Source organism: Pelophylax lessonae, assembly GCF_965119305.1.
Source record: "Pelophylax lessonae genome assembly, chromosome: 5".
In the NCBI taxonomy this organism is placed as follows: domain Eukaryota; kingdom Metazoa; phylum Chordata; class Amphibia; order Anura; family Ranidae; genus Pelophylax; species Pelophylax lessonae.
In genome coordinates, this window is record NC_138772.1 from 250,968,791 (window position 1) to 250,984,374 (window position 15,584).

General features: G+C 41.2%; 1 protein-coding gene across 1 annotated transcript in view; it reads left to right on the plus strand.

Annotated features, from left to right (window-relative positions):
• Positions 1-4,806: 4,806 nt before the first annotated feature.
• The window catches only part of SLC9A3 (solute carrier family 9 member A3), a 342,657-nt gene continuing 331,879 nt past the window's right edge, over positions 4,807-15,584 (plus strand). The window contains exon 1 of the mRNA XM_082257740.1: positions 4,807-5,323. Coding sequence (XP_082113866.1) covers positions 5,104-5,323 — 220 coding nt within the window. The 5' untranslated portion in view covers positions 4,807-5,103. The remainder of the gene's footprint in view (positions 5,324-15,584) is intronic.

Consider the following 15,584-nt stretch of genomic DNA (forward strand, 5'->3'; position numbering starts at 1 on the left):
CTGCCATTCAGCTTCGCCCCCTCTCTCTCCTGATTAGCTAACTGACTTTGATTGACAGCCGCGGGTGCCAATGGTGTCTCAGTCAATCAGGAGGGAGAGCCCAGGATGGCCGAGGGACTCATGAACTTTGCTGGACAGAGGTGGGCTCAGGTGGGGGGGCTAGGAAGGCTGCTACACACTGAAAGGTTTTTTTTATCTTAATGCATAGAATGCATTAAGATAAAAAAACCTTCTGCCTTTACAACTCCATTAAGTTTACATATACTTCAAATGAATTGACATCAGGGTCAATACATACTTTTTCCACCTGTGTATTGTGTAGCAGAATCATTGGTATCATTCTTGCTAGGGAGGAATCTTTCAGATGCTGAAAAAGAATGAAATATTTGTCCTTGGACAGACCAAATATATACACTCACCGGCCACTTTATTAGGTACGCCTTGCTAGTACCGCGTTGGACCCCCTTTTGCCTTCAAAACTGCCTTAATTCTTCGTGCCATAAATTCAACAAGGTGTTGGAAACATTCTTTAGAGATTTTGGTCCATCTTGACACAATAACATCACGCAGTGGCTGCAGATTTGTCGGCTGCAAATCCATGATGCTAATCTCCCGTTCCACCACATCTCAAAGGTGCTCTATTAGATTGAGATCTGGTGATTGTGGAGGCCATTGGAATACAGGGAACTCATTGTCATGTTCAGGTAACCAGTGGTGAGATGATTTGAGCTTTGTGACATGGTGCATTATCCTGCTGGAAGTAGCAATCAGAAGATGGGTACACTGTAGTCATAAAGGGATGGACCTGGTCAGCAATAATACTCAGGTAGGCTGTTAAGTTTAAACGATGCTCAATTGTTACTAGGGGGCTCAAAATGTGCCAAGAAAATATCCCCTACATCATTATACCACCACCACCAGCATGAACTGTTGATATAAGGCAGGATGGATCCATGCTTTCATGTTGTTTATGCCAAATTCTGACCCTACCATCTGAATGTCAAGACTCATCAGACCAGGCAATGTTTTTTCAATCTCCTATTGTTCAATTTTGGTGAGCCTGTGCGATCTGTAGCACAGTTTCCTGTTCTTAGCTGACAGGAGTGGCAACCAGTGTGGTCCTCTGCTGCTGTAGCCCATCTGCTGCAAGGTTCGATGTGTTGTGCTTTCAGAGATGGTATTCTACATACCTTGATTGTAAAGAGCGGTTACTTGAGTTACTTATGCCTTTCTATCACCTTAACCCAGTCTGCCCATTCTCCTCTGACATGTAGAACGATTCTCCTGCGCTCGAGTGCAATATAATGGAGGGAAGAGAAATTCTTTTGACGGACTTGGATGGGTATGACTTATGGTCTTGCTGCCCCCTCAGGATCAAGGGTATCCGAAACAAACTGGAAGATAACAACAAAGAGAGGGGCACACCGACCTAGTGCATTACCACTAAAAACATTTATTAAAACAGTAAAACATATAAATTATAGTCACAAAGCAGGTGTGAATATTACACACATCTACATGTTCAACATGGAGTCTCCAAGGTAGCTAAGGCACTGCATGATGCTGGATGGCATGCAGCGTACTGCATGAAACTGCTATGGCTAGGCTGACGCGTTTCAAGGGCAAGCCCCCTTCAGAGCCACGGAATGCTGCTGAACCACACACTGCACTGACAGGGGGCTAAATGGAGGCTGGCTCCACCCACTCCTGTCCCGCCCCACAAGGGCACTAGGTCAGTGTGCCCCTCTCTTTGTTGTTGTCTTCCATTCTCCTCTGACCTCTAACATCAACAAGGCATTTTCATTAAATCCCCTTTTAGCCTCATTCTAATGCTCAGTTTGAACTTCAGCGAGCCATCTTCACCACATCTAGATGTCTAAAGGCATTGAGTTGCTGCCATGTGATTGGCTGATTAGCAATTTGTGTTACCATGCATTAGAACAGGTGTACCTAATAAAGTGTCCGGTGAGTGTATATTTTATTCACATTTATACAAATTCCACTTCCCAGAGCAAAAACTGGTTATTTATTAGACAAAACTCACCATTTGTGCGCATTTACTAAATCCTGTAATTTAATAATGATATTAACGGCTAGCACATCAATATCAAATTTAGTATTTGGGCCACTTGCAGTTGCTATATTCCTTGCGGACATTAGAAAGTAAAATAATGTACAGTGAATGAGCCCCTAATCTGTTCTAGTAGATATTAAGACTAAACCTTCTTTACAATATTGTGCAGGTGAGCAGTCTTGAATTTCTTTGCATCAATATGGGATCAAACTAGCAAAAGCTGCACAAATATATAAAACAGAATAATCATTTTAGGTTGGTATAGTAATCCTCACATGCTCTGGTATTTTTTTTTTTAAATTAGGACAGTGCCGTCCTAAGAAGGATTGTTGTTGCTCTTGAAGGATTTATCATACTCATTATGACATTGTGTTACTTGAGCTAACTATGTCTGATCTAGTGTGTTGAACAAATGACACCTGGCTTATCAAATTTAGTAAACATTAACTTAACAAGTGCTGCTTACTGAATTACCATTCCTTTTGTTACTAAATCATACTGAAGGTGTAGGAACAGCATGTCACATACATACAAGTATCAGACTAAAGCTGCTCATACATTATACCATTTTCTTGTACAATTTTCATTTCGATTTTCATTTAGACTTTCAATTTGTACCCAGTCAGGCAGACCCTTGCACTACATTGAAACTTAAGCCTCGTACACACGCACCGATTGTTGGCCGTGAATTTTCGGCCAACGTCCGATCGGCCGATTGTCGGCTTGTTAGTATGATGCTTCCGACAACCGACTGCGACTTTTCAGGCGAACAAAATCTGGTGTGCATGCTATAAAATTTTTATTGGCCGTCAACAGAACGGCCGATTGTTCGTCAGTCAGTACAGATTTCGGCAGACAAAAGTCAGATGAGCAAGACTGGGCATGCTCAGAGAAGAAAAAACACACGGAAAGTAAACCAGCACATGACATCACTTCTGAAGTTGGTTGTTGTTGGCCGATAAAATTCGTGTGCAGTCTAGAGCACATTTCAACCAACACCACAACGCTGGACAAAAGACGGCTGATCGGTCAGCCAACAATCGGTGTGTGTGTACGAGGCATAAGGCCCCTTTCACACAGGTGGACCGTTCAGATCCGCCTGTCAGTTTTTTTGGTGGATCTGAATGGACACCCAATGCCTCTCTATGGGGCATCAGATGTCAGTGGAGACATGTCCGCTGACATCCGATCCGATCCATCAAATCTGGTTGGATGGAAACCCTACAGTATTTTCCATCCGTCCAGCTGATCGGATTCTCCCATCCAATTCCCCCATAGAGAACAGCGGGAGACACAGCTGCCATCCGCCTGCTGAGTGGGGGATTGACGGATCGATCCCCCGCTGAGAAAAACGGAGTCCGCCTGACGGACTCCCTGTGTGAAAGGGGCCTACATCTAAAGGAGATTGTACTGAAATTGTACAAGAAAATTTTATAATGTATGGTCAGCCCAATGATGGCTGAGATTTTAAAGAGGTTGTAAACTCAAAAAAAAAACTGAAAAAAAAAAATAAAAACCTGTAAGACAAAGGCATAATGAGCGAATATGCATCGCATACTCGCTCATTATGAAATACTCACCTTAGAACAAAGCCCCGGCAGTGCCGCCTGCTCAGCTGACACAGCTGACATTTTTGGCCGCCCTACTTCCTGATTAGCTGGAGGCGCGATGACTTCACTCCCGCGCATGCGCGCGGGTGCCGCCGTTTACAGCACAGGGCTCTGAAGGATCAGCACGGGTGGCCGTTCCTTCAGAGCGCATGCACCGATGACGTCATCGGCTGGAAAAAAAGTAAATATCTATCTATATATTAATATAGGCTTACCTATAGGTACAACTTACAGAGGGGGGTTTACAACCTCTTTTAATATATTCACAGTGTATGTGGCCTTTTTTTCCAGCATGCACCAATCTAAAACCGGCCATAGACAGTGTGATTTTTTTTTTACTGCAATCACTGGTTGCACACTGACTGTGTTGATGGGGAGATCCCTTCCTGCTGAGCTATTATGTTCTTCCAGTGGGGGCAAGGTTTTGGGGGAGACGGAGCCGCGGGGAGAACACACAGTGATTATTGCTAGTGGCTAAAACTGCTGGTAATAATATAAATAAAAATTTGACAGCGTGGTTGCAATCAAGTTGATCAATCTTTTAACTTGGGTACAAGTAAATCAGCCTGTCCATACATGGTTTCATCTGGCAGGTCAACCACCCTGCTGAACCGGCCGAAATTCAAAAAGTCTATGGTTGGCTTAAAGAATGTAATCAATCAGTTTATCTGCAAAGTACCCTAAAACTAGGGAAATAATCTGCACAGATGTCGTATAAATCCCCACTTCCATTGTTGTGCTGAGCTGCAACAATCGATTTATATTTATTAAAGCAAACTTGTAGTTTGTTAAAACAACATCCTGTCTCCTTATATCTAGTACATCCAAAGACTGCAAAGCATACATTATTTCTGTGAGAACTCAAAACAATAGCCTGAATGAAAATGACTAAACTGTCTGGTATCTATGGCTTAGCATAATCAATGTATGCATAGACATGTAAATGAGGAAATGAAACCTTTTCAATTAGGAGGTGATGTACACAATCACTATTTATTTGTGTTTAGCATTTAATAACTTCGTTTGCAGTAACTAGAAGGCGGTTCCTTGTACCTGAGAACTAGGAGGAGGGAGTGTGTAGGCTGGTAAAACTCTCCCATTAGGTGGCATAAAAGCACATGCCAGTGCTACCTGAAGCATCTCTGCACTCTTATTTATTTATTTTTGTAGGTAACTGATCTTTGCTAAAGTACACTAAAGAGTTACTTGAGAAGCAATATGCAAGAAAGCCAGAACTGATAACACTGGGTTGATTCCATTGCATAGGACTAGCAATTAACTGGTGCAACAACGAATATTGATCTATAGATGCAACTTCAGAATTGTATCTTTATAGAGCTGTGGAATAGCATATTTCATAGAATCTTGAAACTAAATCTAAGGATCACAGCTGGCACTGGACGATAGAGCTCAGGAACAATGAGGATGAAAAAAGCTTACTTTTTTTGGGCAATTACAGTGCTGTGTCTAGTTGTCACCCCTGTATTAGGGGCTAACAAAAGTAGATCTTCAGTTGAGGGTGGAGGTCATAATTCTGAAGCACCAACCAGTCTACAGATAGTCACCTTTAAATGGCATCATGTGCAGGACCCATATATTATTGCAGTCTGGATTCTTGTGGCAAGTTTGGCTAAAATTGGTAAGTGACATATGAGTCTATCTATCTATCTATCTATCTATCTATCTATCTATCTATCTATCTATCTATCTATCTATCTATCTATCTATCTATCTATCTATCTATCTATCTATCTATCTATCTATCTATCTATCTATCTATCTATCTATCTATCTATCTATCTATCTATCTATCTATCTATCTATCTATCTATCTATCTATCTATCTATCTATCTATCTATCTATCTATCTATCTATCTATCTATCTATCTATCTATCTATATCAGATTATATTTAAAAGCAAGGCCATTTCCAATGTCTTATGATTTATGCTTAACATGTGTTTTAATACAAATGTAAATATTCTCTGTATCCCTTACTTATTACTTTACAGTATTTTTATTCCAGCCACGCATTAAGCAGTTCTGTAATTTTTAATAAGATTTTAGTTACAAAAGTTTCCTAGTTTCCAGGAAAACAAAAATGTAAAATGGGGTGAAATATTGACTGAACCCACCTTAATACCACTTGAAAATGCTTTTTCATGAATTTCTTTTTTTGTAATTGAATTGCTTAAAGATTGTACAAATTAATACGATCCTAATCTTCACTCTGCTACACTAATACTGTCCTACACCTGGCAGCTTTGTTTAAAGCTTTATCAGCTTTGAACAATAAATGTTTTAAGGAAGCAAATGATAATAATTGTGGCGGAAATTGAATAATGCCTTATTTGCCTTTAGTAGCACTGAGATAGATTCAATTGATTAACACCCCATTTGTGATTTGGTCACTGAAACCTAGAGAACAAATGCTGACCATGTACATGGCAGTTTTTATGAATTTTTAAACCATATTTAGGTTGCGAAAATGACTAAAGGGATCAATGCAACCTACAACTAATAGTTTCTATAGAAACCATGAAAATATAAAGTTTTAGTTTGTCTTGTCTACTTTTTGGCTCCTGAATAAATGTTAGTTGAAATTACAAACATTGCTCTCTGTATGGCCTGCATTAGCCATTGGTAAGTACTGTATGGCAATTTATGTACTTACATAAACCTTGTACAGATCAGTGGGTATATCATGTATCTCAAATACATTTTGAATCATTCAATCTAGTTTAAAAAAAATATGTAGGAAAATAATTTGGATAGCTAGTCTAACATGTTGTCATGCTTTTTTTCATGATTTTAGATTATTGTATCTTACCCATTATCTAATCCCTCAAACAATTTTAAAGTTTAAATTTTTTTTTTGAATTATGAGAGCCTACATACATGTAAAATAGTTAATAGGGGAGCCTATCTAAAAGAATCATCCTTGCCTCTGATTGCTTCTAAACACTCTTCTTCATTAACCATTTACAGACCAGCCGCCGTACAAATACAATGACAGGTTAGCTCGTTCCCTCGAAACTACGTACCTATAGGTCACTTTGCGGGACCCCAAAAGTGGGGGCGCGCGCGTGCATGCCCATTCGCCACAGGGGAAGCTGATCTGTGGGTCGGGTGGCCTCGATTGCCACCTGTCACTGGTGATTGCTCCCCGTGGAGACAGAACGGTGGTCTGCCGTTGTAAACCAGCAATAAACACAGGCCTCCTATGTTCCTCCTATTTAGGAACACAGGTCCCTGTGTTAGTGCCATAAGCCCATTCCCCACCCAGTTAGAAAGCACCCCCTAGGGACACATTTAACCTTTTGATCGTCCCTGGTGTTAACCCCTTCCTTGCCAGTGTCATTAGTACAGTAACAGTGCACATTTTTTAGCACTGATTACTGTAGTATTGTCACTGGTCCCCCCAAAAGTGTCAAAAATGTCAGCTAGGTGTCCGATCTGTCCGTCGCAATGTCGCAGACCCACTACAAATCGCTGATCGCTCTTTTTTGTTTATAGAGCAAAAAATAAAAATCGCACAGGTGATCAAATTCAACCAAAAGAAAAAAGAAAGCTCTATTTGTGGGAAAAAAAGGACATCAATTTTATTTGGTACAGCGTCGCATGACCGTGCAATTGTCAGTTAAAGTAACGCAGTGCCAAATGGCAAACAAATGGCCTAGTCATTAAGGCAGAAAACCTTCTGGTCCAGAAATGGTTAAAAGTTTGTTTTTATAGATCATATCTGTATGTCAGTACATATTGCATATATAGTTTACCTGCCATGTTCAAAAAACAGGTATATTCTACTTTTTTTTAAAAAAAGCACAGGGAGTGCAGCAAGTAGATACAGTAAAGCACTATAATTGGAAGTACTCTAAGTTATACTCCGTATAACTTAACAGACTCTAATGATAAACCCTTCAATCTGTGTTTCACTCAGACAAGCCACCCAGTCTCTGCATGTCCAGATGGGGTTAATCTATCTCCTTGCTGCTGTGCACTGCTAGCTGGAGAGTAGACCAAATATTCTTCACAGCTGTAAACTCATAATCACAGTTCTCAGATTACTTGTGATAAGCAGTGAAGGAGAAGGAGAATTGAGTGTAGCAGGTTTTATTGAATCAATTTGTAAAACATATTTTGAGTTCAAAATAAATGGAACTGCAAGTCTCTCCAACAACCCTTCTGAATGTATTCCACCTCTTCCAGATTTTCATTTTCTCTAAACATAAACCTTAGGCTCCATGCACACTAGCATTTTTTTTAGGCAACAAAAAAAAAATAATGCTGGATAAAAAAACGCTGATAATAGCTTTTTGTAGTAGCATTTTAGTAGCATTTGTGCAATTCCTTTTAAGGGGAAATAAAAGCTCTAAAAACACTATTAGTAGCGTTAAGAAGCGTTTAATAGAGTTTAGGAGCGTTTCTGCTGGAAAAACACTCCAAGAAACTCTACAAAAACAATTTTGTTTCTGCTCCTAGATGCTAAAGCTCAAAAAACGCTAAGAGCCGGTTGACACTGGGGCGGCTCAAAGTCGCCCCGACTTTGAAGCCGCCCTGTGCAGCACGACTTCATCACGGCTTGCAAACTACTTCTCTAATAGAAGTCAATGCAAGCCACTCTGAAGTCGCCCCCAAATAGTGCAGGAACCTTTTCTAAGTCGGAGCGACTTGAGTCGCTCTGATTAGAATGATTCCATTGCACAGAATGGAGCGCGACTTGTCAGGCGACCGAGTCGCCTGACAAGTTGTGGCAATGTGAACCCGGATAGCCTAGAGCTAGAGAATAGCCTAGAGAAGCGAGCATGGACACATAGGATAATACTATTTAGCTTCTAGGAGTAAAAAAAAAAAAATGCTAGTGTGCATGAAGCCTGAATCTATCAACTCAGAGTTTTAATACCTAAATGAAATTGTAGCCAATTACAGAGCACAAACTATAAACACATTCACAATACAAAATGATGTTACCATTTATGATGGTACTTTACATTTTTTAATAATTTTACACATTTTATACAATAAAAAATAGAAATTCGCTTTCATTGGGAATGGGATATAAATTATGAAGATTAATAGACAGATCAATGTTCCTAATGATAAAAAAAAATAATATCTAACAAACACATTTATAAAAATAATCTCAATTAAAAAAACAGCATGCACACATACTTTACATTCGGTAACAAGCTAAATAATATACTATTTAAGTAAAACTAATAACTAAACCACTATGCATGCAGAAAAAATCTTTACAAGGAATCTACATTAGAAGGCTAAATTACTAAAGAAGTTATGAATCTTCACTCAATTTCTTCTTATATTCATAGTTACATAGTTACATAGTTACATAGAAGGTGAGGTTGAATAAAGACAATAGTCCATCTAGTTCAACCTGTGTAGGTGTGTGTGGCTGTAATCATCTCACATACCCCTGAATGTTCTGATCCTTGAGATGTAATGCCCCATACACACGTGCAGATTATCTGCAGACTTTTGTCTGCAGACTTACCTTTTCTATGTAGTGCAAGGGCCTGCCGGATTGCATACAAATTGAAAGTGTTTAGGTTTGACCTCATATTATATGGTTTTGGTAAGTCTGCAGACAAAAGTCTGCAGATAATCTGCACGTGTGTATGGGGCATAAGTCTAAGAGTCTTTTGAAAGCCACCATACTACCCGCAGAAACCACCTCTTGTGGTAGAGAATTCCACAATCTTGTTGCCCTAACAGTAAAGAACCCCCCGCGTTGCCTGAGGTTAAAACGCTTCTCCTCTAATCGCATTGTATGCCCTCGAGTCCTCATGCAATCCCTTCGAATGAACAGCTTTTTTTCTAAGCTGGGATCCCCATTAAGATATTTATAAATTGCTATCATGTCCCCCCTCAGACGTCTCTTCTCCAGGGAGAATAAATCGAGCGATTGTAGACGCTCTTCATAGTCAAGGTCCTCCAATCCCCTAATTAGTTTAGTTGCCCTTCTCTGGACTCTCTCCAGCTCCAACACATCCCTCCTGAGGACTGGCGACCAGAACTGGACGGAATACTCCAGATGCGGTCGGACCAGAGTTTTATAAAGTGGAAGGATTATAGTCTTATCTCTGGAATGCATCCCTTTCTTTATGCATGCTAATATTCTGTTGGCTTTGGAAGCTGCCGCTTGACATTGCATGCTGTTTCCTAATCTATCATCAACCAAGACTCCCAGATCCTTCTCCATTTTTGATTCCCCCAAGGGCTCCCCTCCTAACGTGTATTGTGTTTTTATGTTTTTAGTCCCCAAGTGCAAAACCTTACACTTCTCCACGTTAAACCTCATTTGCCATGTCGTTGCCCACTCTGTTATTTTGTCCAGGTCATTCTGTAGGATATCTGCTTCATGTTGTGAAGTTATTGCCCTGCCCAATTTTGTGTCATCTGCAAAAACTGATATCGAACTACTGATCCCGACCTCAATGTTGTTTATGAATAAATTGAACAAGGTTGGTCCCAAGACTGAGCCTTGGGGGACCCCGCTTACCACCTCAGACCAGTCTGAGTATGCGCTGTTTATTACTACCCTTTGGACACGCCTTTTTAGCCAGTTCCGTATCCAAGAGCAAACCCTGCTATCGATACCTGCAGACCTTATTTTATAAATTAAGCGCTTGTGGGGAACTGTATCAAACGCCTTAGCGAAATCCAAGTACACCACATCCACTGGTCTCCCCCTATCTAGCTCACAGCTCACCTCCTCGTAGAATGTTAGGAGATTGGTTTGACAAGAACGCCCATTTGTAAACCCGTGCTGATTACTGCTGATGATGTTGTTGTCCTTAGCAAACTCTACGATATAGTCCCTTATCATCCCCTCCAGAAGTTTACATACTACTGATGTCAAACTGACAGGCCTATAATTTCCCGGGATATGCCTCTTGCCCTTTTTGAAAATTGGAATCATGTTAGCTTTCTTCCAATCCCCTGGTACATCTCCTGTCCTAATACTGTCAGCAAAGATCAGGAACAGTGGTCTCGATATAACTTTACTGAGTTCCTTGAGTACTCTCGGATGTATGCCATCCGGTCCTGGTGATTTGTTTGTGTTAAGTTTATCCAGCCTTTCCCTGATTTCCCCCTCTGTTAGCCATGGTGGCAAGTCCTGTTTATTACTACTAACCATACAGTCATGGTCAGTGTACCCCTCCTTTTCCTGTGTAAAGACTGACAAGAAAAAAGCATTCAGCACGGTTGCTTTTTCAGTGTCCTCTGTAACCATCCTCCCATCATTGTTAATTATGTGTGCAATATGCTCTGCCTTAGTTTTTTTGCTGTTGATATATTTAAAGAATTTCTTTGGGTTTTTTTTACTATCCTCTGCTATTTGTCTCTCAAAGTTGATTTTAGCCATCTTGATTTCTTGTTTACTTTTCTTATTTGCCTCCTTGTATTGCTCGAAAGCCGATACTGTGCCCTCTGATTTATACTTCTTGAAGGCCAATTTTTTCCCCCTAATAAGTTTTTTGACGCTACAGTTTAGCCAGCCAGGTTTGGCTTTGTCTCTTCTAAATTTATTTCCCATAGGAATGCACTGCAAGATGCCTTTGCCTAATATGTTCCTAAAGCATTCCCATTTTTCCTCTGTGGTCAGGGATCCCAGGGTTTGGTCCCAGTTTACCCTTTCCATCATTGAGTACAATTTTGGAAAGTTTGCCCTTCTGAAGTTTAGGGTTCTTATGTTCCCCACTTGCCTTGTTATATTGTTATTTACACTAAATGTGATCATCCTGTGATCGCTAGAGCCCAGGTTGTCCTGGACTCCTACCTCCGAGATTATGTCTGGGTCATTAGTGAGCAATAGATCCAGGACTGCGTTTTCTCTGGTAGGGGAATCCACCAACTGTGACATGTAATTATCCAGTAAGGTTTCCGTGAATAGGCGGGCCTTCTGTGAGTGTGCAGTCCCCTCTTCCCAGTCAATGTCGGGGTAATTGAAGTCCCCCAATACGATGACTGATCCCAATTTTGCCACTTTACCCATTAGTGCTAAAAATTCCAGCTCTACCTCCTCCCCTTGGTTAGGTGGCCTATAGCAAACCCCCACAATTACTTTCCCCTTTTCTCCTTCCCTATGGAGTTCAACCCACACAGATTCTAAATCCATGCTCATCCCATCCGTAATGTCACTCCTTTCTGTCACCTTTATATTGTTCTTGACATAGAGACATACCCCTCCCCCTCTTTTTCCTACCCTGTCCTTCCGGTACACCGAATACCCTTGGATATTGGCCAGCCAGTCATGTGAGGGGTCGAACCAAGTCTCCGCTATTCCCACAATGTCTATGTCCTCCTCATGTACTAACATTTCCAACTCATCCATTTTATTAGCTAGGAAGTTAAGCGCAATTGGCGGTTATGTTTATTCCTGTTTGGTCTGAGGTTCTCCCGCACAGACCTGCCAATTGACATTGTGGACCTACTGTCGCTGCTGACACTACTGTCCTCTGCTCCCTCCTGACTGACTCTACTTCTGAGCCCTCCCCCCCCCCGTCTCCTAGTTTAAAAGCCCCTCCAACTTGGTGGCCATCTTTCTCCCCAAAAGAGCTGTACCGTCCCCATTAAGGTGCAGCCCATCCTTACTAAAGAGCCGGTAGCCGACTGAGAAGTCAGCCCAGTTCTCCAGGAACCCAAACCCCTCCTTCCTACACCTATTCCTCAGCCACTTGTTAAGTTCCCTAATCTCCTGCTGCCTCTCTTGTGTGGCTCGAGGTACAGGCAGTATTTCAGAGAAAACCACCTTGGAGGTCCTCCCTGAAATCGTTCTTAAGGATCCTCCACCTACCTTTAACTTTGTCATTAGTGCCCACATGCACCATGACTGCTGGGTCATCCCCAGCCCCACACATCAATCTGTCTGCCAGATCTGCGATGTGCCGAACGCGGGCGCCCGGTAAACAACAAACTGTTCGGTTCACGAGATCTTTTTTACAGATTGCCCTCTCTGTCCTCTTGATAATTGAGTCCCCAACTACCACAACCTTTCTAACCTTTCCTGAGTTACGGCCCCCCTTCTTCCTGGAGCCGTCCCTCCCCTGGCAGCTATTCATGTCAATTATCTGACCATGTATAAAGCAAATACCTATTCACTTTCAATGTCCAATCATGCACAGATGCTTTTTATCTTGGTTGGATGATTGAAGTTTTGCACTGCACTTTGCCCAAGTAATAAGGGAATGACAGCAGTAGATCTTCCATCCAGGGTAGAAGACATACCTAAAGTGGTAGTAAAGACCTTTTAATGATTTATATCTACAGGTAAACCTATAATAAGGCTTACCTGTAGGTACAGTAGATATCTCCTAAAAGTACACAGATTAGGAGATATTTACTTTAGCAGTGCCAATGATATTATCGGCGCATGCACACTGCGCTCTCAATAGACAGAATGCCATCCACAGAGAGAGCCATGCCGCGGCTGTGGCGTCATCGCAGTTTGGCCAGCAAATGGCAACAGCCTGCAAACTCAGAAGGAAGCCCGGGTAAAGATGGAAGCTCCGTGGGAGCCGTGACAGCGCTCTGCTGGAGGGCTTTGTTTTCAAATAAGTCTTTCATAATGTGCTAATATGCAATGTATATTAGCACATTATGCTCTTAACTTGCAGGGGGAAGATATTCTTTTTTGTGGTTTACTACCGCTTTAAAGCTGGACTAAATACACCAATTTATCTGTTTCCTAAAAGAAAGCCAGGGTTAGAAAAGTATTATTGTATCCCTAATCAAGCATACCAGTGTAGTTTTCTGTAGTGTTCTCATTTACATTCTGTCAGAGCTTGCACAGTGTATGGAACATTCTAGACATGTCTCTGCTGATCAGTGTAATAGTTTCCAGTGTTCATATGTCAACTTACAACCACTTTCAAGCCCTTAAAGCGGTGTTCCAGCCTCCCCCTCCAAAAATTAAAAGTCAACAGCTACACATACTGTAGCTGCTGACTTTTAATATTAGGACACTTACCTGTCCTGGAGTCCAGTGATGTCGGCTCCGCAGCCGATGTTTACATCAGCTGTCGGGTGCTGCCACCGCCATTGCCGGTAAGGGAACCCGGCAGTGAAGCCTTGTGGCTTCACGGGTGGGTCCCTACTGCGTAACTGCGCATTTGGATTGGCTCGGCGGTGGGGAAGGGAGGAGGGGGCCAAACATCCGAGAGACAGCGCCGCGGCACCGACTCCCAGAAGTGGGGAAGGGTACCTGTCAAAAACAGGTACCCGTTCCCCCCTCCCCCTGAAAGGTGCCAAATGCCACTTTTGGGTGGAACTCCGCTTTAAATGGATGGTGTCATAGCTGCTCACATGCACAGCACCATGGCAACTGCAGAGGCTAAGGTGGCACTGTCTTCAGGGGGCAGGGGGTCTCAGCATAAAAAGGTTTCTGAGGCAAGCAAAACAATCTTTCATTTTAGAACATCAATGCTATCTAGCAGCAATTTAGTTACACTGTTAGTGTAGTTAATCACCTTGAAAGAAGACATAAGTCCATCTAGTTAAATTCAACCAATAAAACAAAAAAAATAGATAACCTCCATATACACAAATCCACACCTACGGTTGATCCAAAGGAAAGCAAAAAAACTAACAAGCATGTTCCAATTTGCTCCAGTGGGGGAAATTAAATTCCTACCTGATCCCCCAGAAGGCATTCGGATGTTCCCTGGATCAAAAATCACTGGTGTTATTACCTATTACCTATAAATGTTAATATCCACTTATGTTTTGAATAACTGTTTACAAATGCAGATTTTTGTTTTTATTACTGCAAAGAATAAGAGGGGTTCAAGAAAAACTGAACTCTGGAAACCATGCCCAAAAAAAGGCATCCAGAGGGAAACAAACTGGTCATCACTATTGCCTGTGGTCTCCTTCAACTGATGTTTCTTGGGTGGTGGCTGCCATCTTGGTAGAGGCAGGGTTTTACTTCTTTATGTCACAGCCAGCCCGTAACATTGCGAGATCTTATTCTAAATCTATTGAGACTAGCATCCAAGGGCAGCTATGTCTTAGATCTTACATTGCCCATAAACAACAATGAAACTGTAGGCTATGGGGTGTGTAGGCACCCTTACATATCAGGAAGTGTACCGCTATTTTCACTGTACTATTTAGGTACAATTAATATTGATATTAAAATCATTTAATAGGCTTCATGTGCAAAATCTCTAAATTTCTGCAGTCTGAATTCTTGTAGCCAATCTGGATGAAATTGTCAGGTTTTCCCTTAAATTCCTTTTAGTTGTGTGCGTTGTTATTCTATGTTGAAGAATCGGGATGAAATCATTGATGAAATTTTGCTGAGGCAGAAACTCTTAATTTTACACATTGAGCTGCTTCAGTGAAAAATGTGAAAAACGATCTAAAAGAAGTATTTTTTTTTGGCACAAGAACAGGTTTGGAATAGTTGCAAGGAGCTTCCACAGCCTTCAGGAGCCATTAAAAGTATTGCAATGTCAAAAATCACAAAAAAAGATCCTAAATTGAATCTTCTTTATTGATGTTAGTACATTTCCCCACAATGAAACATTTTAACAAAATCTCCTGATTGTCATTGGAATTTGGGGGAAAAGGAAACTCTTAATTTCACTCGCCTCTGTTGCAGAATATAAAACTTCACCTGTCACCTGACTAAGAGTTTCAAACATATTTAAAGCTTATACAACCTTATGAAAATCTTAGTGTAACAATATAAAGTGAACTGTCTTGAAAATCTTGTATATCCTACGTCAAAGAATCTTTTTTTGTCTGTAAAATCTCTCTCAACCCAGAATATTCAATGTGTGGAATATTGTAAAACTGGTATTTCTTAGGTTTACCAGAAATGTTACTGAACAATAGTTCAAAAGCACCATTTTAGTGGTAGTTATTTTACAGAC